This window comes from Grampus griseus (assembly GCF_964374135.1).
Source record: "Grampus griseus genome assembly, chromosome: 6".
NCBI lineage: Eukaryota > Metazoa > Chordata > Mammalia > Artiodactyla > Delphinidae > Grampus > Grampus griseus.
The window spans coordinates 36,214,625-36,237,755 of NC_139000.1; the positions used below are offsets into that span (position 1 = coordinate 36,214,625).

Consider the following 23,131-nt stretch of genomic DNA (forward strand, 5'->3'; position numbering starts at 1 on the left):
ATTGTATTTTTAATTCTGATTGACTTAAATAGCCACCTGTGGCTACTGTACTGGCCAGCAAGGTCTAGATGAAGGACTTGACAATAGAAATATTAGCAAAGTGCTAAGGATGGCACAGATCCCAGTGCGTGCTACAGGGATTCCGAGTTAATGGGGCCAGCCACATTCATGCCATCCTGACTCAGGTTTACTGGCTGAATCCAGAGGAGTAAGGGTCTCACTAGCTTTATTTCCCAGAGAGACCCCTGCTGAAATATACTATCCAAGATCCTACGGTAAGGGACCGTGACAAACAAGAGCCACCTGGGAGAAAATGTCTAGGGTGGTGTGGGGATTCAAAGCTCTATCTTTGGTGGGCAATAAGGGGTTAACTTTTAGCCAAGGAACTCCCTTTTCAATGGAAACTTCCACAGACTCCTACTATAGACAACAGACTCCTACTATAGACAATAGAAACTCAGAGCTATTTTAGTTCAAGGCAGGGGTTGGCACCCAGTGGCTGTGCCTCAGCCCTAGAAAGGATAAAAGGAAATTCCTCACCAACCTCACTCCCAACTGCAGCATATCTTGTGGTCAATAATGAAGCTTCATGTTTGTTTATTGTCTGAAACAGAAATTTATTCTCAGAGTAACGCACGAAAGCATAGGTTGAGGCTGCCATTGGGAGGCTTCCCCTCCCTTCCTCCGCCACCTCCCCTCCTCTTTGAATGCCAGGGACAACACAGTTGAAGGAAACATGCAATCACAAACAATGATCAACTCTAAAGACAAAAGGTTTGGTCCAAAAGAACTCAACATAATTAATCCAATTACCGTGAAGAGCTTCACTGAGTAGGATTAAGATATTGCAGATGTAGTGTTTCCACAGGGCGGCTCTTCAGTGCACCAGGGGGGCCTGCTTGAGGGAGATGAGGACAGAACGCATGCGGGAGACATCTTTGGCCTGCTTGCTGGACTTGGGGTTAAAGTCACACAGCCGGGCCACCCGCTCCCACTCAGTGCCTGGGGACGACTCTTCAATGTCATTTACAAAGGCTTCTTCTGCTGCCCTGGAAGCAACAAAAGATGTTGGTTTAATGTAGAATCCTTGGTAGCTACCTGGCAGCTGCCCTGTTATGAAAGCAACTGCCTCTTTATGCCTGACTTGATGGCATTCTGGTTTTCCAAAGAGTAACAGCCCCCTGGCCCAGGTCAGACTCGGGAGCATACACATGGCCAGCTTTCCTAGGCACAGGGGGCCCGGACTGCTGTGTAAAATGTTGGAATACAGGTGTTTGGTTCAGGACTCACTCTCTCTGTTGATACAGAGAATTTAAAAAGCCAGTCCTTAGCCAGCTACTCACCGCCTTCATTAGCAAGGGCAAAGCAGCAGGCTGGCCAAGAACTTGAACAGCAGTTTATGTTGGGCTGTACTGAGTTTCAAGTAAATTTAGAGACCTCCAAAGAAGCCCACAGGTCACTGCACAATAGCCTCTGGATTTATTCCTAAGGCTGGAGAGAAATAGGGCAGCTCAAAAGGAATTCAAGACAAAGCTCCCATGCTAGCAGGCACTAGAGACTAAAGCCATTCTGGAAGGGGTTTGTTAGGACATTCTCCTCAGCCAAAAGTTTGCCATTTTCCCTCCAGCCGGGTACCATGGGCCTCTTGGGGCACTCTGGCAGGGGTGGGCGCCCAATGGCTGAGAGCCAAGCAGTGTGAACTGCTTTTTGGTAGGATGCTGCTCCAACATTTTTTCACACCAAGGTCAGCCCATCCCCAGTTGGGAGCTAACTTGTAGGAGCTACAGCCTAAAAGGACAATGCTAAGAGGAGGGAAGACACACTACTTCATCTACTCCAACAGGCATCACAGGCAAAGCGAAAGCAATGGAGATGACTGGTCTGTGGGGACAGAGGGGTGGCACTCTCACAGGGATGGCCGTGGCAAACACCGCTGAAGCCCAGAGCCACTACAACACTGCGACTTCATGGCACACACAGGGGCAGTGAGAAAGGTTTACTTAACTGTTCTAGGCTGTAGCAAGGATGGTTTATGTTTGTGCTTAAAGGTGAAGAGAAGAAAAGAAATAAGAAAAACTTTAGGTCAGATACAGAAAATGAGAATGAGCTCAATGCAGATGGTCAGTAAGCTAGACATGCCCTTGCCACTCTGTACTCTTGGGGACGTGCGGCTGGCTTTGCTGGGCCACCCTGCTGCCCAGCAAACCCAGACTTGACTTTTCCAGTCTCCATTTCTACTCCAGAGAGAATGTGCAAAAAGTAAATCCAACATCACCTGTAAGTCCAGCATTTCACAAGTCTCATTGCAAATGCACCCACGGGCCCAGGAAACCCAGCTCTATCTCCTAACGGGATGAAGGGCTCAAGGTCATGCACCGTAAGAGGCTCTACAGACCTGAGCCTGTTGTCTAGTCTTCCCACAAGTTCCTCACTTCCTTCATTCCACCCTCATCTCCCTTACATCAAAAGGCTAGTCCTAATTTTCAAGGAGGAAACAAGCAATTCAGCAATACTGCTTTGACAACAGAAATCCTTAAACCAAAACAAAACAACACTTTTCCAGAGAGGTTGCAGTTTTCTTTAGGAGGAAAAGCCACAGTGGCCTGTGTCATACAGCTCTGGCTATCTCGACCTCAAAGCTGGGGGTCTCTTTATGCCAGAGTGGGGGACAGGGCATCAGAAGCCGGCCACTAAACAACAATTTCTGGTAGGAGACCACAGAGGAACAATTACAGACCCCACGGGAGACTGCCCCCTCTGCTGACTCTTCTGCCCCAACCCCACATTCTTCAAAGGAACCCAGTGTAGAAAATGCTGCTTGCACTGGTTCCTAACCCAGGGCTTCTTCCCCCTCCCCAGGTGGGGACACTCCCCCTTCCCACCTGGGGCAGGGAGGCAGCAGTGGCAGCAGCAACAAGAGGTCAGAGCCCTCCCCAGTCCCAAAGCCTTCCCAGACGAGATCACGAATGACTCACATTTTGAAAGTGAGTTAGCTTCCTTCCCTCCAAACCCCAAAATGAAAAATGGCAACCAGAGTTGCAGGGAGTCGTGGTTCTGTGAGACAATCAATGGAACATTCCCGCAGCTTATCAACTCTTAGGCAGCCCCCACAGTGCCAGTTTGAAATAATTTTAAAAGCAAAGCAACTTGTGACAGAAAAGGAGCATTAACTATAAACAAAAAGTAGGAACAATCAAGACAAGAAAAGGAATTAGTTTTGCAACATACACATAACCAATCACGTCAGCGAAGGGTTGTTTGTAGAAAGCTTCATCTGCCACCCTAGACAGCAAGAGGTCCAAAAGGCAGGCAAGCAGGCAGGAAAAAAGAGAGAACATTGAGAAGCAGAAACATCTCAAATCCACAATAGAGGCACGACTGTGCTCTGGGGAGCTGCTCCCAAGGCTCCATCCTAACTGAGTGAGGCTTCCAGCACCAGACACTCCAGCAGGTGAGGCTTCCTACTGGCCTTCCCCGTGGGATTCTCCAGGGTAAGTGCTGCCAGCTTCATCCCCAGGCCTTACCCCAGCAACCACCAGCATTTCCTAGGTACCCACTTATGGGCTGAGCCCTCTGATAGACATTGTGTCCATTTCATCCTCAACCCCAAACAACCCAAGACGCTGAGTGTTCTCCCCGCACTTTACAGATGACGTGATAGGGAAGGGAGGCCTCGAGATGAAGCAACCTGTTTGGCAACAAGTAGCAACAGGGGTGGCAGAACTCACAACCAAGGCGGTCTGGCTCTTTTCACTGTAAGTTACTGCTGCTCCCCAGCTGGTGTGCGCTCGGGAGGCCACGCCTCCTTCCCGCCAGCCTCAGTAAACACCACGGGGCACAAACGCTGCCAGACGCCAGGAACGCTAGGGCCCAAAGCCAGCTTAATCTTGGATTATCCGACTACTGCTTCCCCACACTGACTAGCTGGGACCAACTGCCAGTATCCTGGGAACATAGATGGTCATTTCAAAATGCCCACCTTTGAAAAAAGAGGAGCTGGAGGCAAGCAGTGAGAAGACCTGCAGACAAGGGTCCTGGCTCTGGCGTACTGTGTGTCCCTGAACACAACCGTCAGTCCGCTCAGTCCCTGCCAGACTCGACTGCTTTGACAACGTACAGCCCAGAAGCCAGAACTTCATCCCCCCTTCACTCTCACATGGGAATGGACCAAAATGGCAACTCTGGGACAAGAAGGAAAGGGGGGCAAGCTGGGTGGACAAGTTCACAAAGCAGGGGACAGGCTGAATCCCTGGGCCCAGCCAGCCCCCCTCATCCAGCATGGGTGGGCAGGGAACCTCCCTCAATGAGTCTTACCCTCCTCTCCTTTGCCCAGTGGGTTTGGGGCACAGGAGTGGGAGGAACCCTTTAAGGACAGTCATGCCTGGTCATTAACCTAAGCTCCCATATTTATTTGAAGGGAAATTCTAGTAATTTTATTTTTAAACTCACATACCCTTGCTTCTCTCCCATTCTGGTTTATACATAGGAGGTGTTTTGTGGAAATTTAAAGAAAGCAAAAAGAACAGCCTGATTGTAACTCCAAATAAGTCAGCAGGAAAACAGAGTAGTTTGTGGGCACAATGAGTGGGAGGGAAAGGAAAGGCAGGCCAGCTTGTAAACCCATAATCCTTTTAGTTTACACACAGGGCTAAACCTAGTCAATTTCAACTTGTGCTTGCCTCTGCTGGGAGAGAATAAAGGTTTAATGACTCCTGTTCAAAGCATTACTGAGACAACAAAAGCTTGCTGTCAGGCTTTTGCTCCTTTGCAGCTAGCCCGAGAGGAAGGAGCTGTTGGTGACAGGACAGCACAGCTCCATCGAGGCTACAGCCCCAGAACAAAAGGGAAACCACACACGAAAACTCAGCTGGCCCTTCCACCTACTTAGAGCGGACTGAAAGCAGCAATCCTCAGGCAAGGCAGGAAGGGGACTCCACACCTGGAGGGTCAGCCTGGTTTTACCAAGTACTTCGGAGCAGATGCACGGCCTGAGGCAACTCGCCAAGGTAAATAGGGCCTCACAGGGTTCCTGCACCAAGCACCCATCCATCCTTCTTTAGAAATCTGAACTTGCATCTGGGGGAAATCATCCTGAATGAGCACAGGATTAAGGAACCTGGACCTGTCAGCACTTCAAACTGACCACAATCTCACAGCAGAAGCCCCGGCAGCTAACGCTACTACCCTCAGCAACTCAACCCCGACCAGAGGGCCGCCCCACCATACTTGTCACAAAACTTCAAATGGAACCTGACAGGCACGCATGCCCCATAGGAAGGTGGCCAGGACAGAGGCTCGAGGCAGTGACAGAACCAAGAATGGGCAACGGGAGACAGGTAGTCGAAGGCTGCTGCACAAACAGTCCATCTGTTCTGCCGTAGCCGCCCCACGACAGCAGAAACTGTCTGGCAAAGAGGTTAGCTCCCTCTCTTCTGGCAGATTTCCACTTAAGAGCTGCCAGAGACAAGGGTACTTAAACCCACTCCTGCCTCTGAGAACAAGGACCCAAGGCTCTTTACCATGAAAATTACAAACAGCCCCAGGCTGAGTCTAACCTATCTTTTACACTTAAGTGGGTGGAGTGACTATGAAGTGAAAGCCAGTTCCCAGTCTCCAGTCTCACAGGGGAAGCAAGCCCATCGGCCTGTGCCCAGGTGAGCAGTGCTGCCCCCATCTCTCTTTCTGAGCTGCTTCCAAGTGGACTCTGAGCAGGGAGCATTTAAAGACCACAGCTGCTGGTCGGTGGTGAAGGAGAATGACACTGTTTACTCCCTACAACTACTTAACCTTCAGTAAGTGAGTAAATTCTGAAAAGAGCATTTTTAAAAAGTCAACTCAAGATTTTCTTAGACACAGATAATAAGCACCCAGAGAACCCTTAATTCTGAAGTCACTGTGTTGGAAAATCTTGGCTACCTAATGACGAAACACACATCCCTACTACTGGACCCTTTGGGGAGCAGCCCTCAGAGGCAGGGGATGCGACATGACTGAGTCTATAATCACCTCCAAAGTACTGAGATCCTGGAATAGTCCTGAAAGTGGCCTTTCATTCCAGGGTTACATTTTTTACACGTGGACTTGATCCCGTGAGATGACACTTCCTTCTGCAGAATCATACCATTACAGGCAGTGCATACTAACCAAACTCTCAGCTGCAGAGCTAGACTCACTACAACTAGTGTGGCAAAAAAACAGGCTGAATTACTCACAAGATCCAAGAGACTTGTAACCCTTACGTTTCAAGTATATTTTTGAAAACCTGCAAAGACATTTCACACTAAAAGACGTGGCAGCTGAAAACCTACACTGGCTGGTGGAAACGGACCTGATTTTGTCTTGGCAAACGAGCTGTTCTAGAAGCAGTACGGACTGACCTGTTATTCGCTTTCGTCTTCTGTAGCTGCTCGTCCTGCCTCGCATACCACTCATCCAGCTCCTTTATTGCTTTTTCTTTCCACTCTGCTTCCTGCTTCCGAGAATTGGCATCTTTGAAGGGAAGGAAAAGAAAGACGATACAAATGAGGCGAAATGCAAATTGAAGTCCGCTTCACCGTGTATTTGGGCTTATTAATCTCATGCTGTGTGCAGGCGCATGTGTGTGTTGGAGGGAGAACACTCGGGAGGGAAGATAAAATTCTCTTTTCCCTGATTGTATGTCCAGCTCTCGATCTCAGCAATTCTATCCAAAGTGTTTCACCACCATTTATCCCAGTCCACCTACACGTTAGTGGATCACTAGTTTGGGGTTTTTTTTTTGAGGTGGGGGAGAGGTGGAAATACTGACTTTTAATTTTAAAAAAGGCTTTTGGGACACCAACTGGGGAAAAAGCAATTACAGGTGATTCTTTAATGATGCTGCCAGTTCAGGGTGGACTATTCATATTAAATAATCTTTTAATAAAATCTCCTCACAAACTATATTCCACACAGGTTGGACAATTAATGGTAGATGCACATCTATGAAGCAAGGAGCTATGAGAAAAATTATCAGAGGTAGAGATGATTCCAGAAGCAGGAAACAGTAGGGTATAGATGGAATTGAGGGGAGCACAAAATATCTACTCCCGCTTAGGCCACAGAGCGAGTCTGTGGCAGAGCTAGGGCAGAACTAAAGGAGAAACTCCAATGCGGAGAACTGTGGGGGGAGAGGTGAGGGTCGTCATTAACAGCTATCCAAAAGGTTCTAGGTGAGAGAGAAAAAGCACACCTAGCAGGTGTGCCAGATTGGGTTCTCACCCACAAAGTTTCTCAGGACTAAATACGAGTTTCCCTAAGATACTAAAAGAAACTTGTCAGTAAATGGTAGAGAGAAGGAAATACAGGTCATACTTTTGCCACAGTTGACACCGGAAGTCACCCTAATACCTAAACTTTAAGCACATTCTTAAGGATGTCCTCTCTGGCAGGTGTTTTACAGACATCTCATTTAATCTTTACAACAATCCCAAGAAGGTAAACTAGTCCCATATTCAGCAGTGAGAAAAGCTACAGCTCCGCAAGTTTGAGTAACGTTCCCAAAGGTTATAATAAGTGGCAGAGCCAAGATTCACACCCAGGTCTGACTCTAAAGCTCACACATTCTTACTTCACTGTGCTGCCTCCAAAGAGAGGGACGAGGGACGGAAAGGGAGGCAGGCCCAGCAACAGTCACAGATGTGACCAGCAGATGGGCATCAGTGATCCAGAGCCCAACCTGTAATGAGTGTCCTTGAGGAGCAAAGTACAAAGCAAACAACTTCTTGAAGGGAAGAAAGTAAGCATTCAGGGGCAATTTTAGGGCCTTTGCAAGAAAGGTCTTGTAGTAACAACCTGCAGAAGACTTTGTAACTACTAGAAATAACCTAGTAGCAGCTAGAAACTCCCACAAACTTTCAGATTATAAAGAACTTTTTACCCTGTTATCTAACTTATCAGCAGGTGACATACTGGCTCAGGAGGAGAATTATTTCACTCAAATTTTCCACTGATGACTCAAGTATACACAGTAAACTTGTGATGTGTGTCTGTCCATGGCATTAAGTGTATGTGGAATGGAGGGTGCTGTGATGCAGGGAGAGATGCTGTGGGCCGATGGTGCCCTGTGGACAAGAAACTGAAAAAACTTTAAAGAATAAGGTCTCCTTTTCAGGAGTTGTGAAATTACTTCCAAAGAATTACTTTTTGATTGGAGAGTATTTTCTTTCTTCTGTATAGTCTAATGATCATTTTACTGCATAAAATAGTTCCTTTAAATCGTCTTCTTTTATAAATTTATGAAGTGACACTGGCAATAAGAATTTAGAATTCTTAAACACTTAGCTTGATGGAACAAAGATCCAAGCTGTAATACAGCGTCTCTGAATCTGGGAGGGAGAAGGGAGAGGAGAGGGTGAAAAATCCTCTTAGAGAGCAGGGTACACTGACAGCTGTCTTCTCTGGCCATACGCATTAATGTTCACAGAAAATTATTGGAAAACGTACCACACAGCTAAGCTTAAGACCATGGACATTGCTTCTCTATTTTTAGCATCTTGCACTTTCTCACAGTTCTTGCAACAGAAAAATGTGAAACTGCAGAAACACCTAATTCACGGACCAGTTTAATTCGATTCTACTGGAATGCGAGGCCAAATGTTTGACTTCCCTCAGGAAGGCAACATGAGTTAAGAAAATAGCACTTCATGGAATATTCCCAAAGGGCCCAATTTGATAACTGAAAAAGAAAATGATATTTTTCCAGACACCAAAGTGTATGCTCCTCCATGGAGAAGACAACTTTGCTAAACTTTGGGGAAAGAGAAAAGATAAAGCTGGGTTCTGCATCATGAAAAAGACTCCAGTAGTACTAATACCTGCTAAGTCTTGCCTCTAAGTCTACTCAGAAGAGATGCTCAAAGAAGAACAAGCAAGGACCAAGGCTGTCTGCACCATGAATACCTATCTTCATCTTTCTAAAGCTGCACTATCCAGTACAGTGGCTACTAGCCTCATGTGGCCATTTAAATTTATTAAAATTAAATAAAATTTAAAACTCAGTTTCTCAGACATAATAGCCACATACAGTTAGTGGCTACCATACAGAACAGCACAGATATAGAACATTTCCATCATCAAAGAAACTACTATTGGATACTGCTGTAAAGGTTAAACGTAAGTGTGCCCTCTGTTCTGAAAGCCACAGAAACTGGGCTGGAGAGACACTAATTGGCTGTATTATCTGGGTCAATTCCTTTCCTATTTCTAGGTGTCCTTTCCTATTTCTACACCATCTAAGTCATGTTTTCACTAGTTCAGCGATTCTCAAGAAGGAATAATAATGCTGACACTGTGGTAACATAGAAGCATGTTGCTATTTCTAGTTGTACAATAAAATATTTAGGCATGATGTATGTGGTGGTGTCTATATCTTAAAGTGAATCAGGAAAAAAATTATGTGTATATTCACAATACACATATAAATGTATGCACATGTTGAGTGTATAAAACATACACATACATGCCTCATTTATACAAAGACAACTCAATATGGCAAAATGTTCATTACTGAATCTGGAGGAAGGGGCACACATGTTTGTTTTACTCTATTCTGTGTCTGAAATTTTAATAAAAAATTGAGAAAAGAATACCCTCTGGATAACACCCCCCCCCCACCTCTGCCACACCTTTCCAACCCACGTGTACAGATACCAAGTCTCTCCCGATCTTGACCAATAGCTGACACTCCATGGAGAAGGCTCTTCAGCAAAGGCCAGGCTGGCTAGCACTGATTCTCAGGCTCAGCCTGCCCCTCAAGATGGCGTACACTAAATGCAATGCGGCTGAAGGGATGGGTATGGATTCTGAAGCAGAGCAGACTTAAGCTGAAATTCTGACTCCACCACTTATAGCCGTGGTGATCCAAAAACTTACTCTTCCTCTGATCCTCACTTTCCTCACCCATAAAAAGTAAAAACTTACAGGAATATTAGGGTAAGAAAACCAAATTGTACATATTACCTAACATCTTTCACATTTTCCTCTCAAGCATTACTTTAAATCCAGCCTTCAAATGGTAAATGGACTGTGCAGTCCCTCACATGGATATGATACCTTCAGGTTTACAAAGCACTCTCATAAATACCATCTCAGACTACCCTTGGGGTTAATAGCACTGATCTTACTTCACAGATGAAACAGATTCTGTAAGGTTTGAGCAACCAAGTGCCCACAGCTGATAAGTTACTGCTGGGCCTGGAGCCCAGTCTTTCACTCCAAGTCCAAGGCTCTTTCCACAGCACCACTCTGCCCTTCCTGAGAGGAGAGATGCACTGTGGCTCTCCGGGCTGCCCGAATCCCCACACAGCGGCCTGTGATTAAGCATCTCCATGTGGTGGCCTTGTGACCTTGTTGGGAAAGATACCTTCCCCAAAACTGTACAAGAACATTATGGCTAATTCATGTTAAAAAGGGATAAAAGTAGAGTCAAGGTCAACTATCCCACTGAAAACAGATACCCAAAGACAGAAAGGGATTCCTTACCAAGGGCTTCCAAGCGTTCCGTTTGCTCTTCTCTCCATTTACGGATACTTTCAGGCTCTGACTGCAATCGATCCACTTGTGAAATAGCTGCATAACTGTCTGTTGGCCCATTACTCTCCTTAACACAAAACACAGTTGTGCTCTATCAGTACCAAAACCTCCTCCCAGAAATGCGCTTCACCCAAGTTAGAACCGCTGTTTATGTGCAACACTGATGGCTGTGGTAAATGTAAAGGATTACCTTACGAGCACCACCACCACCTTACGTGCCAATAGGAAGCTTTCAACATTATGCACTCAATCCTTGCAATCCACAAGGGAGCCTGAGTAGTTCTTATCCTGTTAATAAATGGGACTTGAGTGGGAGATGGGAAAGCTGGGGAAGTGAGTAATGGACTTACTAGGAAACAGTGTGATCAGTTTTATTTTCCTTACTTGACACAGAGATTGTGATATCTTCAAAGTAACAAAGGTAAATACACAGCACGGCAAGGCCTAGAATCTGACACTTCTAAATGTTATTATACAATACAGGGAAAAGTACACTTCATACCACCTAATCAAAATATAGTGAATTCTAGGAAAAAGAGAGTCCAAAAGAAAATGTATAGTTACTACAGTCACACCAAAGAAAATAAAAAGGCAGGCCAATGTGAGTCACAGCGTATGGGGAGGGGAGGGAGACACACAGGTTCTTTATAGTGGTTAAGATTTGGAAGCTAATAAATAAATTGATAAAGATTCAAAAAGAATCTAATCTTTATAGAATTATCTCACCTACTGAACTAGGGAATATTACCAGCTTAACCAGACTATAAACAAAGATGGAAAGAAAATTATTTACAGTAGTATTAGTAACTAACTTATTGTTAGTACTTTCCATGTTTCAGCCACATGAAAGCTTTATCTCCCAAACACCTTACAAGTCAAATTTTTATTCCCATGTCAGCAGTTGGGGGATTAAACTGAGGCGCAGAGAAATGACATGTCCAAATTCACAGCTAGTAAGGGATAAAGCCAGGACTGAACCCCATTCCATCTCACTCTAAAGACCAAGCTCTAAACCAGGGACTGGAAACTATAGCCAGATCAGCCACCTGTTTTTGTAATTAAATTTTACTGAAACAGAGCTATGCCCATTCGTTTACATACTGTCTACAGATGCCTTCATGTTACAGCAACAGAATAGGTTGACAGAGACCTTATGACCCACAAAGCTTAAAATGTTTACTATCTGGTCCTTTACAGCAAAAGTTAGTCCACCTTTGGCTTAAACCAATTAGACTAATCTCATCCTTCCTGACAGTTAACTGGTTGAAGGGTGAGCAGAAACCCAGGCAGAAGCAAAGCACCACGCTATTTCCCCAGGCTACAGTGATTACTTCCATCTGGTCAAGAGGGAAACACAGGACTTTTGTTGAGTGGTTGGGAGAAACCTCCATGTTGTTCTAGATAGTATGACATGCACATGTGAGACCCGGAAGTGCTGTAGCCATTCTGCCACCGTGAAAGAGTATAAAACTGCACACTCAGCTGGCAGAACCAGAGTCCTAGAGGAACTGAGTCGGAATCCAGGTCCGAGGACCCCTAGCCTATCTCAGAGTTCTTTCAATTATATGAGCTAGTGAATTCTCTCTATTTAAGCCAATGCAAGTTGGGCTGGTGACCAAAAACTCAGTGATACAGAGGGAAAATAATGGTAGTGTCACAAATACCAGCCACCCCCCACCCTCAAGACAATCTAAAAGCTGAAAAGTTCCAATGCTGCCCCACCACATACTACCTTTGTTACTTTTAGACTCCTGGTTTAACCTCTGTATGCCTCAGTTTATTCATCTGTAAATGGGAGTAACAATAGTTCAGGTCCCTCAGATTGTTGTGAGAATTAAAGAAAATTCAATATAAACAGTGCTTGACACTACATGGCACAGTGTTTAAATCAGCCACCGGGGCTTCCCTAATGGCACAGTGGTTGAGAGTCTGCCTGCCGATGCAGGGGACACGGGTTCGTGCCCCGGTCCAGGAAGATCCCACATGCCGTGGAGAGGCTAGGCCCGTGAGCCATGGCCGCTGAGCCTGCGCGTCCGGAGCCTGTGCTCTGCTGCGGGAGAGGCCACAACAGTGAGAGGCCCGTGTACCGCAAAAAAAAAAAAAAGAAAATCAGCCACCACTGCCACTGCCACCACCACTGCCATCATCATGAAGGGTCATTTCTTGAGAATAAAGTTGGTAACACTAGGGTCAGGTCAATCACATTTTAAAAGACTACTCTATCAATGTTACCTCTCTTCAAATCCTTCCACTTTGGCAGGTAACATATCAGTAACTAATACATCCAGGAAAGTCAAAGGAGTGGGATCCTTTCCAGGTCAGTCAATTCAAATCACAGGAAAGGAAGACTCTCAACACTATCATGCATCATAATCAGACTACTCTGTACCTGGTAGTATTCGCCATTCATGATTCCTTCAACAGCATCTGCAAGACATAAGATTTCAATCTGTCAATCAGGGCTGGTCATATGCTGGGCCAAAGGGTTACAGAGTATGACACAGTGCTGTAAGTACTCTAAGTTACTATCCCTGTGCTAGATAAACAATGGACAACTTTCTATTTAATGAAATCAAGATGTGCTTACACAAATGACTTCACCAAAATGTGGACAAATCTGTCCAAAAGCTTTTGATAATTGTCTTCTAGCTTAGAGATAACACTTAGAAGCCCGGCAGAAGAGCCTCACAGAGCAACAGTTTCTCTATCAAAGTTCTAAAGAAGGCAAAGGATAAGGGTGGCCCGGAATCCTTCACAGCGAGCAGAGATATGCAGCTTCATATTTAAACCAAGGTGCTTTCTTGGGGTCAGGACTCTCCATCCTTTGGCTAGAACAGGTTTGGCACCTGAGGGTCTACACTTGCGACTTCTTACTAATTCCTCTAGTCTACTTGGAATTAGTCCAGAACAGTAAGCTTTGGGCATACCAAATTAAATTAGTGTTTTCAAGGATGCAAGTTACAAAAACTCAAATTGTATACAATCTGATCTTATTGGCACAATTAATTGTTCATGAGCTAAATGAGAAAGTCCATCTCAGAAATATGAAAAATGTCTAAGACTCAGAGATTATCAATCCATACAGTTCAAAATGGTGGTCCACAGGCTGAACATATTTTATTTAAAATACAAAGCACTAAATCAGGAAATTTCACAAAATCAGGATTCCCAGTGTGTGTGTGTGGGTGTGCAGACAGAAGATCTGGCAACACTGGGCCTGCATTCCTAAATGAAGGCAGGCTTTACGTGCAGCATGCTCTGGACAATTTGCCAGTCCCCACTAGCCCCATTTTTTTTTTTTTTAACCCATTCTGTGTGTCACTAATTCAGTTACCTGACTGGCCCAATAAGCATGTGTTTCTAACCCACGCCCTGACCCAACAGCCGCCACTGATACAGCCTGTACCAGGCTGCACACCAGCCCTTTGGAGTGGCTGCTCTGCCTCCCCTTGAAAGCTTCAATACAGGCACCATAAAAATGCAGCGTCCACCTACATATTCTACGTATTCTCTATCTGTTGGCTGACCCGTATTTACTGCCTACTATGTAGGACTTACAGTATTTTGTCCAATTGTTTTCAAACTATGATGGCCATGTTATTGCATGGGATGGGAGAGGGAAGAGGAGAAAAGAGATGAACCTAAAAGATATAAGAACCCAAGTAGTAAAAGGAATGCAGAGCAGCTAGTGTGGGCCACCATCACAAGGCCCTCAGAAACATCAGAGGTTTTCCTAGAAGCCAGAGGCAGGGTGCTCTCAGTCGCATTCTTTCCTTTGAACAGGCAAAGATTTCATCAAACCACTCCAGTTTTCTTGGTTCCTAACTAATTAAACCCAACTTGAACCGCCTATTTTCCAAATCAACCTCGTTCTCTTGCTTCTCCCAACTACCCTCCTCTTAGCTTTGGGAGTACTGAAAACTTTCATTTCCCCAGCATGCCTCCCTGATACCAAAACATTGTTTTAAAAAAAAGGAAAATGGAGACAGAAGAAAATGCCACATAATTTCATTACTCAGCCTATTGGTTTCTATTTTTTTACTTTATCTAATGCATACACATAAAATTTCTTCCCGCAAAATGACTCCTATAACAGATGCTTTTTAGTAATCCATTCATCTATATCATTAAATTCTCAACTTTTTTAGTACGAAAACACCTACTACTTACTGCTTCCAATGTGCCAGGCACAATGTTAAACACTTTCTATACATTAAGTTTAATCCTCACAACAAATCTGTATGTATCAGCACTTCACAAACGACCTTAAAATACATGTAGGGTTGGTTCCTTGAGAGGTAAGTAAGGTGTTCTTGAAGGGGCAGATAACTAATGACAGTATTTTCACTCTTAAATTTATTTTTTATGTTTAAGATATATAAGAAAAACATTAAATGCATGTATCATGAGATAATCAGCATTTAAAAAGTGGTGCAATACCTGGGCAAGCAAGAAGTCAGAGGAAGGATCATCAGATAACCTGAGGCATGAAGACAAACCACAGGATCTAAGCACTTACCAACCCATCACAGCTCTGATCCATGTTTCACTTGCTGGTTATCTATCAATCATTTCAACATATTTCTCGTACTTTTCTTAATTTCCTTACTTGTTTTACTCCTATGCTTTATTTATAAAAGTACAAAAATGAGTTTCTTGTAGTTTTTGTTAGTGGCTTTTTTCTACTTTAAGCTGTTTCTGTGCCACCTATCCCTATCATTTTTAAAATATTCTATCAAGTTTTGAAAATGTAAATTTAGCAAAAAACTAATAAAAGTATTTGCAGGGGGCATATTCAATCCTTCCTCAGCAATAAATTTCTTGACATAGAACTGATGGATCACAGAATATATATTCTAAAGACCTCTAAACACCAGACATTTGCTCCCTTTGGTCCACCATTTGTATTTCCAGCATCGCCACGAGTGCCCCATTTTTCAGACCTTCATTGCTACTAGAGACTGAGTTTTAGCGTGTTTTAAAATTTTTGCTAATCTGATAGCAGGAAAAAAAACCTTCAGGTGGCTTTGTTGTGCCAGTCTTCTGTGAGGTGATCACCTGACATTTGATTTTCTTCTTTACTAAACTGCCTGAGTTTTGCCCATTTTTCTGCAATCTTTTGATTTCTAAGTATTCTTTCTGTATTATTTGTTTTCTCACATTGCAAATATTTTCCCCATTATCTTTTTGTATGGTTTACAATAGTTAATGCCTAGAACTACTTAACTTGTATGAGACACTATCAGGTTTTTTTTCCTTTATGATTTCTGTCTGCATTTATGATGAAGGCCTTTCCTACTCTAAGATAAACATTCACTTTTCTTCTGGTACTTAAAAAAGAAAAAAAAAAGCCTCTCTTTAATCCACCTGGAATTTATTTTTTTTGAGTAAAATTTAAAAAGTGAGATACGGGACACGGGTTCGAGCCCTGGTCCGGGAAGATCCCACATGCTGCGGAGCAACTAAGCCCATGTGCCACAACTACTGAGCCTGCGCTCTAGAGCCCGAGAGCCACAACTGCTGAAGCCCGCATGCCTAGAGCCCATGCTCCACAACAAGAGAAGCCACCACAATAAGAAGCCTGTGCACCGCAACAAAGAGTAGCCCCTGCTCACCACAACTAGAGAAAGCCCATGTGCAGCAACGAAGACCCAACGCAGCCATAAAGAAGTAAGTAAATACTATTTTAAAAAGTGAGATAATTTTAAATCTTCGGGCCTACAATGGCTAGTCTGGCCAGGCCTACGTTTTGGTTAATATATTACAACTAACACACCAACTATCCAGTTAATATTTATTTCAACCCAGGGCCACTGTCAGTAGGAGAGACCTTGGTCACTACCCCAGACACAACATCAGAAGCAATTCTCATCCCATAGCTCTTTCTAAGTCGCATGTTGCCTGTCCTTTAGGTCTGAAGACTCATCCAGACTCACTGGCAAGTGCTTTGAGCTTTTATTAGTTACTGTACTACTGTACTGACATTCAACTGGCTCAAATCAAAGGATCATCTGTTGCTATAGAAACATGTAGAAGAAAGGCCACGCAGGGCCTTGATTTATTAGGACAACTAAGCTAACCAACTTGATGCCCCAGAAGGAAACTTTCTAGGGCATCTCTAGAACTCCAGACACAAACAAGGGCCAGAATAAGTTTCCAGAGATGAAAGACTCTTTATCCCAAACCCACCTTCAACTTCCCATGTTCCCCAACCAATGGAAGTCAAGCAGACCTGGGTCTGAATTCCTGTGGAGTCATGCATTAGCTTGCCACTTTAGGAACCTGGCTTAACTTCCACAACCATCAGTTCTCACCTGAAACAGGATGACACTACCACTCTGCCTGCAGTTACTGCATGGATCTGAAAGTACACAGAGAACCTGGGGCACAGCAAATGTGCAGTATCACTAAGGATCATGCATGCAATTTCCCCGAACTTCCCTCTGCTACCAAGAAAATTACTCTCCACCTCCAGAAAGCTTTCCTTTATGTACCTCTCTTCCTTTGATGAGTGCCTCACTGCCACACTCTCTCAGTAGCTCCTTAATCACCTCTCTTAGCCTCCTCCATCCTCAGCCCTCATGATTGAGGGCTTTTCCTCGGCTCTAGACTCGAGCTGCCTCTTTCCTGACCGTTTGTTCTTACTCAGTATCCCCAAGCCACTTCACTCAGCTGGTTACCTCCCACCTCTAAACTAATGTTCTTCTCCGGATGTCCTAACAACTGAGGGCGCCATCCAAGGCTCAGGCCTAGCCCCTCCTCCATGGGAGTCTTCCCCAAGGCTGGGAGAGTTTAGGTATGTTCCTCTCTCCTCTCTCCTGCCTATATATCTCTGTACGGTAACACATCAGATACAGAGCTCCCTCGTAAAAGCTGTGTCTTCAGCACACCCCAAAGCCTATAGGCTTTGTAACACCTTTCTCACCTCACTCCCAAGTAATAATAGGCAGGGACTGTGTGTAGTCATAACATACCAGGTTCTGTGTGTAAGCACTTTATGGGTGCTCTCCAATATAATCCTAGCAATCCTGTGTGGTGAGTATCCGCACCTTTTACAGAGAAGAAAACTGAGGCAGGGCAGTGGCAGCGATGGTTATGTAAGTTGTCTGAGACCACAAAGCTAAACTCACATTCAAGCAGTCTAGGACAGCACAGAATCTTAACCCCTAGAGAGAGAAAAGAAAAGAGAGAAAGAAAGAAGATAAAGTGTCCAACTAGTGCTCTAATCCTCAAAGGAAGTGCTGAGCATTGCACTATTTTTTTTCTGACCACTGCACTATTACCAACCTCAACTACACTGTCAGAGATCTGGCTTTAAGTCATTAAATGCTTAGTTCACTAAGAAAGTCCTTCCTAGGAACTAAGTCAGCAATTATCCCTTCCTTCCCTTTGCTGAAAGCTTGATGCAGAAGGGATCTTGTGTGTCCAGCTCTATTCTTTCCCTTTTACCCCTCCCATCACCAAGATCTGCTGGTTCTATACAGGACCCCTGTACCTGACATTTTTGCACATTCCTTTGTACCTACTGTGTGCCGGACACCCTGCTAGGCACCAGGGATACAACAGTGAGCAAGAGTCAACACTGTCCTTCAATCAGGACAGTCTTCTATGAGTCCTGATACCCCCAACTGTCCTCCCCAGGGCAACCACAACTGCCTTTCAGAAATGACAATCTCTTATCCCACGCCACCCCTGCTTAAACAACTGCAACAGACTATGGCACAGTCTAAGGTGGGGGGACTTGGCGCTCAGCTATTAACTTGCCCTTTTTTCTTAAGCAAGTCGTTTCTCTGCAGGACTCAGTTTTCTCCTTCTATTCAATGAGTGAGACAAACGAAGGATCTAAAAATATTACCATTCTCAGGCAAATGCTGAAGACCTCCCGACAACAACAAAGAAACCCTAATCACCTAAAGCCAAATTCATTTTCCGGCCACAGCCTAGTTCAGCCCAACCTGCTTGCTATAAATTGCATTTTCAGGTATACTACCCATTCTCCTGTAGATTCTTATTGGGCAACTGATTTGCTCAGGAGGCAGCATGATGTAGTATAAAAATTCAGGCTGCAAACTAGCGGTCTCCCCACCCCCACTCCCCAAATAGGTTCTGCTTGGCTGAAGACTTGAGATTTCGGAGTCCGAACGGTTTTACGAAGACCACTCACTACTCTAGTGCACCAAAGCCGCAGTCTCCGATACTCCTTATTACCTCACAGCCCGCATGTTTCTCTCATTTATGTTACCTGCCTGGCCCCTTAAGGTCTGAGTTTAGGGTAGCATAAACACCTCTATCTGTCCCACCTGTACCTTGTTCTCCCTTAGCTGGAAAGTTTTTTAAAGAAATGAAAAGCCGCGTCCCGTTTCTTCTAGCTCATTTCCTACTTCCCTATACGATTAAAAAGGTCTCTTAGACTCATCCTTTCCTCCTACCGCCACAATCCAAAGCACTGCACACAGGTAAGGCATTCAGAAGTCAGACTGGCAGCCTGCCACGTGCTCGCTTTCTCTTTTTTGCTGGAGCTTGGCTGGGGAAAGGCCACACTACTTTTTCCCTTCACCTCATGGAAGACCGATCCAGGCTAATCTCAGGTTCTGCTTAGGCAACACTGCCTACCAAAGCTCTTCCCAGAGGAAGGAGAGCTCCAGAAGTCCTAGCAGTGATACCTTCCACAAGCGGTAAAACTCTTGCCCTCTTTGGCCACAGTTTCTCCAGGGCTAGACCATCTTTCTCGCGTTCCCTATTCATTCCTCCTTCCCCCACCCCAACATTCTGTACACCTTAAGTGCTGAAACACTGAACTGCATTGCCATTTTCGTTTCTGTCTCGAAAACGATACCACGATTTTTTTTTTTTTTTCCCGGCCTTCCTTCCTACTAACTGGTCTGTGTTAGCCTCAGACTGGCCTGTAAGTCTGGCCAAAGTGCGCCAATGCGGCTGTGCCTCTGAGGCCAGGCTCAAGGCACAGCAAATGCTCAATGAAAGATACCTGCATTGAACGGGCTTCTTCGGGCTCCTCAACTTATCCTATTTTCTTGACTTTTTCCCCCGCCCGTGCCCGGGAGCGCTCAAACACATTCACAGAACGGACCAGGCTTGCCGAGCCTGCGTTTCTGCATGACTGAGCCGGGGTCCCGTTTCCTTTTTGCTTCACCTCTCGCTCAGCGAGGTACAAGACTTACACGGAGCTTCTCAGACCCGCTCCGGGCCGAGTTTCCGGACAAGTGCTCCCGCCCCGAACGCGCCCGCACTCACCCGGACCCCCCGGCGGCTCGCCGTGCGGCTGGGGCCCATGGGCGCCGCCGTCCAGGATAGCGAAGGCCTCGTCGTTCTCTATGCCCGCAATCTCGCTCTCCTGCTGCGCCAAAAAGGCCGCGGCAGGGTCCTCTTCGCCGGCCACTCCGTTCCCCAGCGCGGGGCCGCTAGCGTGGGCGCCGAACGGATCTAACTCAGCCATGGCGGGCAGTTCAACAGCACGGTCACCGACGTTGAGAGACACACCAACCGACCAGCCAACTCCGCGCCCGGCAGCGGCCGCTGTGGTGGCGACGGATATCAAGCGGGAGGAGGGAGAAGACGGAAGCGGAAACCCTGCCCCAATATCCGGTCGGTCTGGGCTGTGTTGGAGAGCCGAAAAGGTAATAACCAATCAGAGGACAGAAGTGGTTCAAGAGCTAACCAATCAGCCGGAGGAGGGTTGGGCCCCCGAGTGAAGCTCGTGACTCGGGAAACACCTGCGAGGAGGGTGCCGAGGACGGCCGGCCCCCGGCAGGCGGAAGTGCTGCGTGACTTAAAGCAGCTTTGCCTGACCCGCCTTTGTGGCTGGACCGACCCGGGACCGCCACCTCACAGAGGACTCTGAACCGGGAAGTGAGGTGAAGTTAGGGCGGCGATGATTGGCCGATTGCAGAAGAGTCAAGCCACTTAGGCTTTCTGAATCTCAGTTTCCTCATTTGTAAAATGGGAACAAGAATACTGCACTATCTCCCTCCCAGGATTACTGGGAAAACTGACTCCTTTTAACGGCTGTGTACTGGCTTTCTAAAAAAATTTTTGTTAACCCATTGACCCAGTCTGGGTTGTTTTCTCCCCTAGAGCCGCCTGACTTAAATGTAATCAATTCAAATACACTCTGACATTTCTCCCCTATAGTATTGTTATAAAAAGGCGAATATATCTCCTTATACAAAGCCCTTTTGCAGCCAGTACTCTTTTCAGAGCTCGACAGAAGTTTCTAGGGCTGAAAAATTCCTTAAGGATCATCGGGTTCGTAGGGAAGCTGAGGCCCCCATGAGGGGTCAGTCCCACAGGGAGTCAGTGGCCAAGAGGAAACCCTGGTCTCCTGGGCAATCCCGAATGGTACTAGCCACAACATCTTATATGTGCGCACCCTTCCCACCTAAGGACAGCAGGAACTTGCTTAGAAAACAAAGTGCTGTCAGTATTTCTTTTAAATCAGGGACATGTTAATAACATGGCTAGTTAATTTTGTCTACACCCTAGGGAGGATAATACAGTGATTCCAGTTTCTCGTGCTCATGTTGAGGAGGGGCTTATCCACTGGCCAAAAGAAGGACCTTTCTCCTTCACCACCACCACCCTAAAAAGTCGAAAACAGAAACAAACCAAAAGAACCAGCCAGAGGTCAAAGTTGCCTCCAGAGGTAGTCAGCAAGGGACAAGAAAGTGGGTCCTAAAAATATACACTAATCTTTGTTGACACAAAAGGGTAATTGCTTCCTTAAAGCATGTATTTACCTTTAAAGTCGTTTAAAGTATGAAGTGTAGGAAAGTTTTGAAGAAAATCATTTAAGAAATTTAAAATTTTAGGGCCTGCACCTGACTCAGTTTCCCCCCTCTTTTTGTTTTAATGCTCATCCCTAACATAAATGGACTCATCCCTAACAGAAATTGGCAACAATGCATGAAGTAGTTTCACATTCCTCTTCTCTTTGAAACAATATATCCTGCCCCTGTTAGGAGGATAAGGGACGGGGACTACCCTGAGAGGGCCCAAGGAAGACAACTTTTGGTTGCTCACAGCAGTAGTAGCTGAGGGACAGAGAGCATTCTCTCGGGGGCAAGCGCATAACTCTGGGGAAGCTGTCCTGAGAGTCACTTGCTAGAGGGGGCACCATCTCTCATCATGCAAAATCAGCAAGTGTTTATTCACTCAAAATTGAGGAAATCAGCTCGTCGTTTAGGGATGACTTCACAGGGGAGGTGGCTTGGAGTTCAGTTATGATATTTGGGTAAGGTTTAGAAGAGTTACTCCTGGCGCCCTAATGTTACAATTGTGCAAGGTTTCATAGCTTGGCATGTCTGGGGGACAGAGAGTAAATTAGTTTGGCTGGACCTGAAGGGCTTAAGTAGAGGAATAATTGAAGGTAAATATGGAGACATATGCTGGGGTCTTGAATGCAGTCCATGCTAAAGAGGCTTATTAGCAATAGGAAATTATGGAAGGTTCCAGAAAAAGGAATGCTTTGATCAAAGTGCTGCTTAGGAGGTTAATCTGATCCCTGGGTGCAGGATGGATGGGAACAGAGGCTGTGGGAAAGAAGTTGAGGAATGGCATGATGAAGGTCCAGGCAGGGCAGTGATGTGGACTTCGATGATCTGGGGAGCACTGATGGGAAGTCCCTACCTACCACAAGAGGTAGGGACTGGGAGAGTTGCAGGGGGAAAGGATGAGATCATAAATCATACCTGAAATCACCAAAGCCACTAGTTTATGCTCTCTGGGGGAGTTCCAGTAATTGCCAGGAGACAGAGAAGATGATTTAGATGATATCCAGAAGGTGGCTAGAAGTATACACAAGGAGGGGAGCTCCTGGCTGGAGTGGGAGAGATGGGGAGAGGGAAGTACTGGGTGACACAGCCGGGAAGAACCCTTGGTTCTAGGGAGAGGCAGAGATTGGACTGTGCAGGGTCTTTCCTCAGCACTCTGCCAGAGCCAGACCAAGGGCCACACAGTGACGTCTGATGGGTCTTGGTTGAGAGGTTAAGACACAGACCCTACTCTCTAAAGCCAAAAAGTATCTGATCCAGAAGAAGGGTGGTAAGAAATGCATACAAATTACTCTAAGATAGGCGCAAATGGTGATGTGGTATGGGTGTGGAGAGGGCAGTGGTGAGCAAGCAAGAACTGAAAAGACAGAAGGGAGGCAAGTCACATTTGGTTGAGAAGTCCTAGAAAAGTTTCATACGGGAGATAAGTGCAGTGTCTATCTCTCATAGCTTGGCATGTTTGGGGGACAGAGAGTAAATTAGTTTGGCTGGGCCTGAAGGGCTTACTAGAGGAATAATTGAAGGTAGATCTGCTGGGGTGAGGGCAGGGGCCATGTATGCCTTACTTATCTTTGTATTCTTAGGGTCTAGCATTATACCTGCCACATAGCAAGTGTTCAATAAACATTTGTTGCTGGAATGGAGTGGCATTTGAGATGGATCTCAAAGGAGAAGGGTTGTGAGATATATATGATGGAGAGGAAGAAAGGCAGGCTGTGCTCTGGGAAGTGATTTGGCTAGGTGATGGAAGATCAGGAAAGTAAATGGATACAGCTGAAGAAAGTGTGTTGGAG

The 23,131-nt window shown here is 45.5% G+C and overlaps 1 protein-coding gene across 3 annotated transcripts; it reads right to left on the bottom strand.

The window, feature by feature from the left end:
* Positions 1-579: 579 nt before the first annotated feature.
* Positions 580-20,116, bottom strand: CLTA (clathrin light chain A). Of its 3 annotated transcripts, none has more exons than XM_082656862.1 (5): positions 19,804-20,116; positions 12,941-12,978; positions 10,501-10,618; positions 6,378-6,489; positions 581-1,049 (listed from the first exon to the last, which is right to left on the bottom strand). In XM_082656862.1, exons 1-5 carry the CDS (start codon positions 20,003-20,005, stop codon positions 878-880), a joined length of 642 nt encoding a protein of 213 aa, XP_082512988.1. In that variant the 5' UTR covers positions 20,006-20,116; the 3' UTR covers positions 581-877. The 3 variants fall into 3 exon arrangements, with proteins under 3 accessions (XP_082512990.1, XP_082512988.1, XP_082512989.1); XM_082656863.1 differs by lacking the exon at positions 581-1,049 and adding an exon at positions 1,951-2,041; XM_082656864.1 differs by lacking the exons at positions 10,501-10,618; positions 12,941-12,978 and having other exon boundaries at positions 580-1,049.
* Between the last annotated feature and the right edge of the window lie 3,015 nt (positions 20,117-23,131).

What these genes read in the sequence shown, in the direction of transcription:
- CLTA (XM_082656862.1), bottom strand. Translation starts at nt 20,005, where the DNA reads ATGGCTGAGTTAGATCCGTTCGGCGCCCACGCTAGCGGCCCCGCGCTG. An exon ending in TGAATGGCGAATACTACCAG is followed by an intron (nt 10,619 to 12,940) that starts GTACAGAGTAGT and finishes TTTTGTGTTAAG; the next exon opens with GAGAGTAATGGGCCAACAGA. An exon ending in AAGACGAAAGCGAATAACAG is followed by an intron (nt 1,050 to 6,377) that starts GTCAGTCCGTAC and finishes TGTTGCTTCCAG; the next exon opens with GGCAGCAGAAGAAGCCTTTG.